The 13047-nt window shown below is 40.4% G+C and overlaps 1 protein-coding gene across 4 annotated transcripts in view; it reads left to right on the top strand.

The window, feature by feature from the left end:
- The window catches only part of diaph2 (diaphanous-related formin 2), a 338483-nt gene that overhangs the window by 297067 nt on the left and 28369 nt on the right, over window positions 1-13047 (top strand). For 3 of the 4 annotated variants that reach the window (XM_058649427.1, XM_058649426.1, XM_058649425.1), the window contains 2 exons: window positions 273-365; window positions 1793-1858. In XM_058649427.1, coding sequence (XP_058505410.1) covers window positions 273-365; window positions 1793-1858 — 159 coding nt within the window. The remainder of the gene's footprint in view (window positions 1-272; window positions 366-1792; window positions 1859-13047) is intronic. The other variant, XM_058649428.1, reaches the window with a different exon arrangement.

Below are 13047 nucleotides of genomic sequence, written 5' to 3'. Positions count from 1 at the left end.
TATATTTTCCTCCTCCCCAGCTGTTTACTGAAAGAAAGAGTGACAGGCCTCACTCTCGACACTCATACACTCTAAGAGCTTTGTTTATATGTCGTGCAGATTCTGCCGTGCACCTGTTTTTGAAGAGCATTAATTACTTACATGTCGAATTTGACCAGGAAGCAAACAAACGAGTACACGTACACACGAATCGATGCATGTACCTCTTTAATTCTGTAAGTTCTGCTAATGTGAGTTAACATCTCTGCTTTCCTTTACCTTTTCTCTTGCAGAGGGGGATGAAACCGGTGTGATGGATAGCCTAATGGAAGCTCTACAGTCCGGAGCAGCCTTCCGCGATCGGCGAAAACGGACTCCGCGCAATGGTAAGGCGGCAGTGAGGCGTAGTCTTTATCACCCAGTTTCTATTATTTGTATCCACAGAAACAGAATCTCCTGCCATTTGAAGTGTGTGTGTGCATATTCTTTCAGTCTGCTTGTGCCTGTTTGTTAAAGATTCACACAGATGAGCGTGAACATGTATAGTAAAATATGCAAATGCAGTGCCAGAGGAACGAGCACACATGTGGCCCAACAATTAACTTTCCCTTTGCCATTCATGAAGCACTTATTATGATGTAGCCACACCGGTCGCAGTTGGACCGAGGCCGATTCTGTGTAATCTTGGTGTTAACATATTCCATTTTGCCGCGATGAATGGCCCGTGCCCAGCTAGTCAGGGTGCCAGGGTCAATTGATATGCAAGTCAGAGTTCTGCAGAAGAGCCACAGGTGTTGCCATCCCTGCACTGACAATCATGGTCAGAAAGAACGAGAAAGAGAGAGAGAAAGGAAAGTATAGACTAATCAGATCAGCATTTTAAAGTTAGAGCAGATAAATTACTGACAATATATATTTTAACATTGTTTTTGAGAAATAATGACATGGGAAAAGGTTGTAGCATTGTGATATTCAGGTTTAGGATCCTGCCAGGAGACTTCTACCTACTTTTTTCTTCAAAATAAATAGCTTTAGTTATCGTTTTGTTGAGTGTTGTTTATCAGAACTATTAACAGAATGGTTATAAGTGGCCAATGTTTGCTTTTGTACCAAAGAAAATGATAGGGGAAGCTAACCCTGTCTTGTAATGACATCTCTTGTGTGGCCACTGACAATGAAAATCAACCTGACACAACTAGGACAATTTTTTTTGGAGGATTTTTTTGCTTCCTTGTACCAGATGTTATTTGCTCATGATAAGTAGGTTTTAAATTAATCTTTTTATTTTTGCCGTGCTCATATATTAACACATACTAGTTCACACAGGTGCATTTTCTCTCTGGTCTCCGATGTGGGTCTTGGCTTATGTGCATGTGTTCGCAAAAAACCCCAAAAAACTGAAGAGAATAATTTTATTTGATTAAAACATTTAAAAACACTTCCTGCTATGATGGTGGGACAAGCCTTGGAACAAGTTATCTTTCAAGTCATATTTAAATTCAAGGTATTGAACAACAAAAACAAACACATGCACATACCCCTTGTTGTTCATTAACACTTCTAATACTTCTTACTTCTTGGCATTTTGAGTTTATATGACTTCATGTGGGTGTAATTTCAGCATGTATCTATCCAAATGTACGTCCAGGAGACTCCGCAACACTTAAGGGTTTTTGCCAGCCTCTGGGAGTGCTTAATTTCTTTGAAATATCTAAAAAATGTCACCTCTGATACCTTTTTCTCTTTTTCCTTTTCCTCCATCCTCCCCTTCTTTCTTTCTTTTTATTTTATTTTATCACCAACGTTGCTGCAGGTGATCAAAGCCCTTCCAGTCCATCCTCTCGGTGGCCAGGTGCTGCCTATGGTAACCGAACCCTAGGTGTGTGTTCTTAAGTAGCCTTTTAACCCAGCACCACCCATGTCTCATTCTGCACTTCTGTTGACTGCATAACTCATATGTTTGTCATATTAATCACGCAAGCTGAGCTGCTCTGTTACATGCAGTGTTTGTTTTGCATTTGTCTTTGCAAAGACTTGGGTATGATATGTAAGATTTACTCAATGTAAAGGCAACACACAGCCTCGGCATCTGCATTTCCCCCCAAAAAATTTGTAATTTTGTTGTATAGTGAGCCCTCATTTCTTGTTTCTTCACTTCATTGATTGAATCAAAATGCCAAAAACAGGGGAGGGTCCGTGTTATATGCAGCTTGCATTTATTTGTGTTCTCTCCCTATAATGTGCTGTTTGCTCAAATATTCACTCCACACAACGCAGAAGTAAATGCATCCATTTAAAATGCTTTTGCCATCTCAGAGGTGGAAGTTAAATTTACCTTTAAGATTACTCCTTTGCATATTAACAGTTCCCCACAGAATTGTGTGAAACCTAAGTAGCTGTCTGAACCAATGAAGGTCACATCAATTTAAGTAGAATTTAGGTATCATTATCAAAAAGTCAATGTACAGAAACAAACAAAAAAAAACTTTTATGGACATGAATGGCGGATTTGTTAATATTAATGGAATGGAATAGTCTAATAATGTTTCAGTGTTTCTCATTACCAGTAGTAAATTGCTTTTGTGCACAGGACCCCATGAACATGTACGGCAGAAGGAAGACTGCAGCGAATGTAAAGAGCATTAATGCTTGTGCTGCTGAGCGATGATGTAAATCTTACATTGAATACCTTTAAAATCCAATACAGTAAAGTACACTATCATTGAAAATGCCCTTGTGTCGGCCTCTTGAGCTTCAATGTTTCCTCTTGTAGCCGTAATATAATCCTTGTAGTGTTCATGATACTTGAAGGAAATAGTTTTTGATTCACTCAGCACAATTCCTGTCTTGTAGAGTGGCCATGGTGATCATCTAATTGCCCTGCTTTTTAGTGTTAGTCTTTGTTGTCACAGCATGATATCACTTTAAGTCTGGCAGGGTTTTGGATGCGCTCTGCTTGAGAGGTCTGTCGAGCTCCATGCTAAGGCCACTTTCACAGTTTTTCTTTTCTTCTTCTCTCTTTTGCCTATATGTCTGATAAATGTCAACCTGATAGGATCAGCAACCTGGAGGATTCTCGGCTCTTATGTAAATGTTTTTTTTTTAAATGAATTGCCTGTGATTCTCAACAGGATGTTCTCTGTCTTTCTTGTTATTATATATTTATAGGTGCATGTCTGATTACCTGGCATTTTGTGTTCTGCAATGTCTTTTTTTTTTTTTTTTTTTACCTCATTGGTCCATCAGTTTGGAACATCACCTTTTTTTTTTTTTTAGAGAGAAGGATTTAGTTGATTGATAGCAACCTAATGCTTAAAGGCCCTGGTATACTGTGTGCATGACGCAAATTGCATCATCAACGTGCAAGGTCAAGTCCCAAAAATGTGTTTCTAATTTGTAATTAGTCTATTTATTGTTGTGAATTGCATCATATGGGGCAGCAGAGTTCCCATTGCATTGCACTTCTTCCTTTGTTTGTATTTGCATATATAGTTCTGCTTGAGGACCTGATAACCACTAACAGGGTCTCTTTTGGGTTAAGAGCAAGTTATTTTCCCAATTGTGAGAGAGTTGCTGGAGCATAACTTATCTTGGACAGTTTCCTATTGTATATTCAGCACTGATATATCATGGGATCACATTAGAAAGAAATACAGTTTTTTTATTATGAATATGCCTCATATTTAATCAAATATCCTTGATCTCTTTGACCTATTTTCCTATGTTGTGTGACTTTTTGACAGCTCTTAGTCCTGCATGGCATTGTGCATCAGACTCACAGTTTCCCCCCCTTTCCTGGTGCACATCACAGTTATACTACCAGAATGTATATTGTGCACCACTGGCTCTCTGATTATTGATATGCAACTCAGTACTGTAGTTTGAAAAACAGCTGCATGGATTCTCTACTCTGAAGTGATGAGAGGGGAAAATCCTTTTGACATGCTGGCTCCATGGATTTTCTTTTTTCTAAATGGAATCTGGAAATGAGTTCAGCTGCTGTAGAGCATTGGGGGGAATTCTCAGGAAAGAGGACAGAATCTTTTACACACAGTTTGAGATGAATTTCTTTTTAAGTAGCCCACTCTCTGAATAGAGAAACAATTAAGTTCCCCAGTGATGGATGATTTGGTGACACAAGGCATATCTGTCCTGAAAGCTGTCTTTGCTTTGTTTAGTACTTTTTTGTGATGTCATTTCTGGGTTAATACAGCGGTATTATAAATCTTTATCTCTGACTCCGGAGAAGTTACTTTAGTACACAGGGTGCTGAGTCTGCTCACATCAGCTTGTCATGTCCGTTGTAATGGCGTGCTTTGAATCTTGATTAACCTCCTGTCACCCTCAAATGAGCAGCATGTACCAGACAGAGGCTCTCAGACTTGGGCAAGAATCGTTGCTTCTACGTCAGATGAGTTAATTTAAACCCAGCATGCTGTTGTCATCCCCCAAAATAAGCAACACTCCAGCAGACCCCCTCGAGTGTCAGGCTGAGCACAATTCTAGATGCAGCCACTTCCAATTACACCCAATTCCAGAAGCGTTTCATATTTTCTAGTCTCGCCTTTGCACAGGAGGGAAAACTGACCTAGGAGTCCACACTCATGTGTTATTACAATAACCCAAGCCACTAAATGTAAGAAATTTGATGGTTAGAGTGTACTTCAGTATTAGGGTTTTACAGGAATAAGGCCAAAAGCAGAGACTATACTGTGGCCGACACCTTTTCTCTCTCAGATTCCCTTTTTGGTGAGACAGTTACTTGCGTATCTGGCAGGAGATTGGTGAGTAGAGAGCATGAGCCTCTCATACATTCTGGCTCATCGATTTTCGGTCAGGGATGAAAGCCACAGACTCAGTAGGTCCTTCATACTGGGGGCATCCCAAAAGACACATCAATCAGATTTCAAAAGTGAACCAAGCCAATCTTATTTATTTACTGCCTTTTCAACGGCATTACAATCCCAAACCAGTGCCTATTTTCTTTCCTCTTTCTGCCCGGCTCTCATGTTTCACCTTCACAGGTCAAGTCCATCAAAAAGTACTAATCTGTGTTTTATATAGTAAGTCTCCGCAGGACTTATTTGACATTGAACAGTGAGGGATCATCGTATGCCCATTAAAAACTAGAGATGCGGTGATATAATTCTTGTCAGGGTTAAAGAATTTCTGCCCACTGTCTGATCCCCAAAGCCTAGCAGTTAATTCAGCTGATCAGGCCAGAGAGTGGTCCTCCTGTAAGTTTAATGAAGATTCAATTACCTATATTCTCTCATGAAAATTTCAAGAAAGAAGAATAATAAATCAAATGAAAAGAGAGAGGAAAGGTGTCTTGGAGTAGATGCTGACAAAGAAGTCTATACCCTCCAGCCTCATTGGTGACATAAATGATCTATAAGTACTTATATCTGTGTGTTTTTAATTAATTCATGCCACGCCGAAGTAAACATCCTCGCAGTATCTTCTCATCTTTCCCCCGATCTGAGGGGTATCACCAGTCTTTTCTCTTAATTTACTTTAGAGGAAGTGATAGTGATCGTAATTCCCCCAGCAATTAATTCACTCACACTCTCTTTGTACCAGTTGCTTTATCCTTATTTTGTCTCTCACATGCACACACACACACACACACACACAGAGGCAAGCTTGTTTCACATATTAGATAGGGACTGTCGCTTAGGGTGTGTCTGAGATGAGGGTCAAAGCCCCTCGCCTCCACAAGCCTTCCACTTCTGGGTGTTGATAGATGTTATTCATTGGGGCAGCCCAGGAGGCAAACGTACAGGAAGTGGAGCTAACGGGATTTGGGGCAAAAAGGCCCAGAGGGTGCCAGTGCCTCTTGCTGAAGCCGGGATGGCTTACTAGATGTGAAGTATCAATAGAGTAGATGAGAGCACAGCTCTGCTGAGATGTGCTGCTTCAAATCTATCACCTGCCTCACCAAGATAAGGATATTTATCAACAACTGATGGGTGAAAGGTAGATGGGTGTGGACAGAGGCATGGGCAGCTGCTCCATTTAAGATGTGATGTCCTAGACCTTAGACAAAAGCCATTGTCCCTCTCGTTGACCGATGGGGTCATCCTCTGGTCCTGATCATTTTTTATCCTCGGCGGGAAACTCATTACGGAGATACAGATGAAGATTTTATGAACCATTTGAGTACCCTTAGTGTGTGACTAATTCCTTGCTTGACTCTGCCAAGAGAGGGCAGAAGTAAGTGTTGTGTAACCTGGTGCCTTTTTCTCTGACGAGACACCAGGTGTCGCTATACCCTGACCCAGCCAACTACCCCCTAAAGCCTTTACTGTATGAGGTATACTCTCGCTATATGGGCATGGGCTACCAGCGGGGGGCTGCCTGAATGCCCTTTTCATGTCATTGTGCCCTTTTAAAGATCTTTGTCTGAAAAGACTTACCATGTGGTGCCAAGCTCACTGTGGCAGTGCTTACTTTCTTCCGTCTTGCGATGAGAAATGAGGTCAATGACCTTGTGCTATAATGGACTTGAAGCGCTCATCTATTTTGTCAGTATTGTCTTATATCGGTTTCGGGGACTTCATTGTCGTGAAAATGTACTCAGCCCTCCTGCCTAGTCGACCATCAACAAGCAACTGCAGAGCAAAAATGTCTACTAATTTATCATATTCAATAATATCCTAGAGCCTTTTGCAGTGCGCTTTGTTTTCCTTCTTTTTTTTCTTGCTCACTCTCCAAACATTATTGCCTTTCAAGTAAGTGGGCAGTTATGAAAGGTCACCCTAAGTGTAAATTGTCAATACTGGATCAATTTTGAGGGCAAATTTGCTTTGGAAGCCCCATAATGGAAGGTTTTATCTTATTTTTACCCAGGGCACATTCACACAATAAGATTGATATCGTTCATTGTTTGATGAATTCCTAATAGACCTATAAACTTGCAGAGCTAAAAGCCAAAGGAATGGCTGTGAAAGCCAAATGTAGGGCAGGCAGTTGGACCCTTCCACTCGCTGAAAAATTGCCCTCATATAATTCCAATGGAATTTCTCCCAAGTCATCATGCTTAGTGCTGAAGGATGGGCAACTTGTGTCATTTGAATTAAACCTTATTTATCGCTCATTAGGTATACAGCAGGGGCAACTGATGATCAGCTAGAGAACAAATAATGTGTGGTGGAATAGGATACCATTCTGTATGGTTATGTGTTCCACTGACAATAAGAAGTAGTGCCAGAGTCAAATACTTCTTCCTCTGCTGTCATACTCTTACTCCAATACTTTTTTCTTTTTTTTTACTTCCTTAGTATAATGTTGCTATGATTACATTATTACAATACAAGATTTAATGCCGAAGATGATTGCGTTTGCAGTGTCAGAGACTATACACAATGTTCCAGCCACTTTCTTATGAAGGAGGCTATTTTAAGATTGTAGACAACAAAGATAAAATAAAAGGTTAATTATATCTGAAGCACGTTAGAAAACGTATTGTATATTGCTTTGTTATGCACACCTTACCGTTAACAATGATATGCAAAAAGGGGAGGTATAGGGAATGAGTGACAGGCCAACCCATGATTGATCATGGTAATTCCTATAAATACAGATAGAGGGTAGAAAGTGTCAAAGATTGTTCAGTGTTTCATTACAACAAACATTACCGTATCTGTATGTGGTGTTGTCAGTGTGAAGCTGGTTCTTGAAACAATGCTTTTCCTAACTTTATTCATAAATAAGTTAAGTTAAATTGTGGTTAAATCAGTGGTGTTGTCATTGAGTCATGTCTTGGTTTTTTTCTGAGCGCAAGAACATTGGTGTGTGTGCTAATTTTGAGATGTGCTAATATTTAGATGAAAATGAATAATGTATATTTAGTTACAAGACGGGCCACACGGTTGGTGTAGTGGTTAGTGCTCTTGCCTTTGAAGCAAGAAGGCCCGGATCCGAGCCCCGGTTGGAACAAGGGCCTTTCTGCATGGAGTTTGCATGTTCTCCCGTGTGTGTGCGTGGGTTTTCTCCAGGTTCACCCGCTTCCTCCCACAGTCCAAAAACATGCAGTATGGGGATTAGGTAAATTGGTCACTCTAAATTGACCATAGGTGTGAATGTGAGAGTGAATGGTTGTTGGATGGATGGATAGTTGCAAGGCCTTAGATTACTATGGTACCAAGTGAAAGTAACATTAACATCAACATATTGCATTGTTTCCTGTGTCAGAAAAAAATAAGATCTAGATAGATTTGTTTGTTCTTGAAGGGTGCAAAACTTCCTGCGGTCCATAAAAAAAGTGAATACTGTGAAAGCAGAAAGAGACAAAAACAAGTTTCCTCTGGAGGTTCATAAAGTGTAATGTTTGTCTTCAAACTTGACTGACTTTGTCAGTGGTCTATTTTAAGATTGTAGACAACAAAGATAAAATAAAAGGTTAATTACATCTGAAGCATGTTAGAAAAGGTACTGTATATTGCTTTGTTATGCACACCTCTCCATGCATTTTGTTAAATTAATGTTCTGCTAACACTGGTCTGATGCTCAGTCCTTTCACTTCACTTTAACCCTAACCTAAGAAGTATATACAACTATTTTCAAGGCCCAAAGAGAGAAAGATGGAGGGAATAATTGTTTTGAAAATAAAAGAAAGGAGCCAGCTTAAACTTTCAACCCCATTTCCAACTTGCACTGTAGAAGTGAAAGAAATGTAAGTTGTGGTCTTGTGTGTGTATAGGAGGTGCTTTTGTGGGGGCAGAGGGGAGACGGCCATCGAGTCCATTTAAAAACAGTGAGGTGGTCCATTGTGCAGTCATGGACAGATGTATCAACACTGATAGAGTGAAATAGTTAAAAACCCTCTTTAACCCCTCAGCGTTAAAGGTTTAAATGGGGGTAAAAAGCTGAAAAACACCCCATACACACACACACGCTGGATAATCGGCAAGGCTGCTGCCTACACTCAGGCACTTCCCCTCCAGTCAAGCGTGATTGTGCTTGACATGGTTCCATCACTAATGCTGACTGATGCCCATTTGCTAGGCTCTTCATATTTATTTATTTATTTGTCTGTTTATTTGCATCAGGTTTATTTATTGATGGGCCTCAAAGATATGATGGCACACGTCCCATTTGCTCATAGGGAACACCGAAATGGAAAGCTATAAGAGCATGCAACATTTACACGTGAGCGAGCAGGAGACAGGGGGAGGACAGAGTTCACCTTTTTTATTTAGATTCCAGCTGTTGAAATAGCTATTCCTTTCTGGTAATGGAAAAGTGATATGGCCCATTTAGTTACTTTGAGCTAATCCCAGTGGTTTATTTCCCCCTCCCTTTTATCTATCTGTCTCTCTCACTTTTACTCTTTTGACTTGTATTTGGTTGAGGTCTGATGGAAGGATTTGCGGGTCGGGTCAAATCATTTCCTGTACGTATTTTTCACAAGTTTTGACAGCACTGTCAGAAACAGCAGCACATGGCTGAACACCAAATGCCCATGACAGTGTCCACACAACTATTTTGTAAGTGTTCTACAGATTTTTGTATGAAAGATGAAACAATTTTCATGTATCTTGCTATTATTATTAACTTATATATCTAAATATTCTGCTATGAGGCTTCTCTTGAGTGTGACCAAACAAAGTTTTGTTTTATAACTACAATGGCAATAAAGCCTGTTCTATTCTATTCTCTATGCGGTCTTTTGGTTTGCTAAAGGCTTTACTTTTTTGGTAGCTTTAAATAAGATGCCCCTTGCTTGATTGCTACAAAGGATGATGCAATTAGAATACAATGTGTGTAAGGCTAATTGTTGTTACAGCAATGCTTAATTGCCCACAAGTGTACAATCTGCGATCATTAGCTCTAGAAGTCAATTTCTCCGGCCAGAGTTTTGCCAGAGGACCCTTTTGGTCACCTGTTATAGTCGGGCAAAGGACTTGAAAACTGCAGCGTTTTTGTTCCATTGTTGCATTCTTTGCATGGTCATAATCCCGTTGACTTTTCAAGGGTAAATGTAGGATTAATATAGTGAAAGAGAGACAGAAAAAACACTGCTTTTAGCTTTTCACCTTCACAGTTGTATCTCTCCACAATGTGATGATGAGATAGTTAACGTTACTACTCTCAACCAGTTCTATCACAGGTCTGGTCAAGTGGGAGCGACTGAGTTCCCCCACAGCAGGTAATTGGCATCTGTAAATTTGTCCTGAAAAATGTATGTTATGCATAGAAGGATAGGAGGAAATAAACAAGAAGAGAACACAAAAACTTGGTATTCATGAATGCCATAAATTACAATGTAGCTCCCCAAAGAGATGACTAATACGTCAAGTTTAAAAATGGATGGTCTGCAACAGAATAGACCACATTTTTGTAGTGGATGAAGTTAGGGAGGGTAGAGTTTTGTCTTCTTTTCTTTTTTTTTTTGGTTGCATTTCCATGGTCAAATCAGGCAGGGAAGATAGAAAAACTGAGTTAAAAAAGATGAGGGGAAACTGCACAGGCATTTGAATGATGCAACCTGTAATAGCTGAGACCCCCCAGGGGAAAAGAAGAAATCCATGGTAGTCTTATCTAATTTGTCTTTTTTAATCCAACCTCTGTTTGTATTTTTGTAACTTGTATAATATCACACATTTTTTTTTATTATTGTTATTTGGACTCCAGTAGACAACAGATGGTTCTTAGTCTGCTTTTTATGGTTGTAGGTTGTACCAACAACTTTGGTATGTGTATGTTTTTTTTTTGTTTTTTTCTCTGTGTAAGTATTGTTTGCAATCCAACCTGTGTTTCCATTCCAAGTCTTTAACCTTATGTTATGACAACTGGATGTGGGCTTGTGAACTAAATAGACAGTAAGGGAGTCATGCATTAGTGGAAAGCCAGTGGACGTTGCTGAGTTTGTAACATCTCCGCCCTGAAGGCATTGGCAGCTAAGTAAAGGATGAGGCTGCACACTGCATTACCTCAACTCCCCCGCCCCACCCACCCCCACCCCCACTCCACTCTACTCTAGATGAGTTTCTTCCAGTGGCTCAGGTCACTGTTGCCCCAGGGCAGATTATGGCAGATGCTATGATATTCCTGAAGATTTTTGACAAGTGAGGAAGGAAGTGTGATCTTTTGTGTGTTTGTATGTCTGTTTGCGTGACTGTGTGCGCTGTTTATTTGTAGGAATGTTTACTGAAGCTTGGCATTCCTTGGCAGGCAAGACGTTGCCCTGATTTCTGTGGCACAGCCTGACTCACACAGGTTAGTTCTTTTAAGGGAACAGTGAGGTCACTATGAAATTGTGGCCATCTTATTCCATGGAAACTCCAATTGAAGCACATATATGCTCATATTAACGACACACGGTATATCTTAATATCCGGGGGTTGACTAAATATAGCACACCATCATTGTAAATATTCAACCACCCTGCATTATGATTAGTGGGAGAGCATGTAAAATCATTTATGGTTTGCATTATTAAAGCCTCATGGAATCACGAGACTTTCTTCACTTGTGATGCTGCCATTAATATGTTTATGGTGGGTGGCAACAGTCTGTCTCAGAAAATAATTCTCCTTTTGCCAGTTGTAAAAGTTTTATGACAGTCAATATGGCTGAAGAAGCAACCCTTTCATTATACACTGGATCTGCTGCTAGCTGAATAGATGGTTCCTCCATATAAACCTTGAATAATTGAACAGGGGAATCAGTCAATGAGAGAGGAAGAGGCACAAGCCCTTGATGGCTTGATGACTAAGATGACAGCCTGTGAAAGAAAACCAGACTGAGTAGCCAATGTTTCATATTGCTTCACTTTTGTCGGTACACTATTATCTCTCATCTCTTTGTTGCCATATTTTTCTCATTCATTCCCCTTATTACTTGGTTAGTCTCCGTGCTTGCTCCTTCGCTTTCTTTTCCTTCCTCCTACTCACTCATGCCCGCTCTATGACTGCAGTTTCTTCATTATAGACCTTAGTTTGCCTCATATCCCCTCTCCAAACCCTTTCTTTTCCTTGAAATTCTTTATTTTTCCTCACTTCCTGTCTCTATGCAGCCATATGACCCCATGTCACTCCAGGCAGAATTATTACTCTTGGATGGAACATCAGCTCAGTGGCGCCGTGCTCTGCTCTCTCAGCCCGCATTATCCATTTATGGACTATCCCCTCTGTGGTGAGCCATCTTCCTATAGCCCAGTAATGATAGGAGTCTTGGCGACCCTGTGCATTTGCACTGTAATATAAGACATTCTCATTAGTCCAAGGATTGTACTCTCATGTCCATTACATTAATTGCTGCACATCACTGCCTGCCATGCCCCTCAGTGTTCTGTTACATTGCTGGCATTTGCTGTCCGGGATCATCTAACTGTGGCCCACAATTCCTCTGACCAGTAAGGTGAGAAAGGTAATTGAAAAGTGCTAGATAGAAAATTGGATAAGTTGTTTTTAGTCAGAAAAATTACAAGGATATAATCTTACCTGTTTGTTTGTATTTTGTTACCTGAGTGGATGCCAATGAATGAAAAAAAAAAAAATGTTTTCAGATGGAATAAATTGAAGCCAAGTGCCCTTCCACCCCTGTACTATCCCACTGTTGTCAGTCATCTTCCCTTATAATAGGAACGCAAGCAGCTACCATAATTGCTTTGATGGTCCAGCCTGAACAAATCACTTCTGGGCATAAAGAGAGGCCTTGGAGATGGCAGCCAGAGAGAAAAGGTGCGAATGAATTAAAGCACTTTGCGTTCCTCTGGGGCATGTGGCCCAGATTTTTCTTCAAAGAAAAAATATAAGGGAAGGAGTGAGGGGGTGGGGTGTGCCTCCTTTTCGTCCTAGAATAAATGGCAGTAAAAGCAGTAATACACATGCAGCTTCCATTATGCCAAAAATGGAGAGCTTTTTCAGGGAAGAGACAATGGCACTGACATAGTTAACTGGCAGGTGGATAAAGGAGGATTTCACTGGAAATAATCTGATTTTGAACGGGGCTTCCATCTATGGGTGAACCTCTGGTCAGGTCTTTTGTGAATGAACAAAAGTTTGGTCCTTTGCAATCAAAGCTTTGAATGTTTCAGTAGTCTTTGGGTGAATGGGCCGT

This window comes from Solea solea, chromosome 14 (genome assembly GCF_958295425.1).
Source record: "Solea solea chromosome 14, fSolSol10.1, whole genome shotgun sequence".
NCBI classification, from domain to species: Eukaryota; Metazoa; Chordata; class Actinopteri; order Pleuronectiformes; family Soleidae; genus Solea; species Solea solea.
Note: the sequence above shows the minus strand (reverse complement) of the source record. Positions and strands in the feature narration are given on the sequence as shown.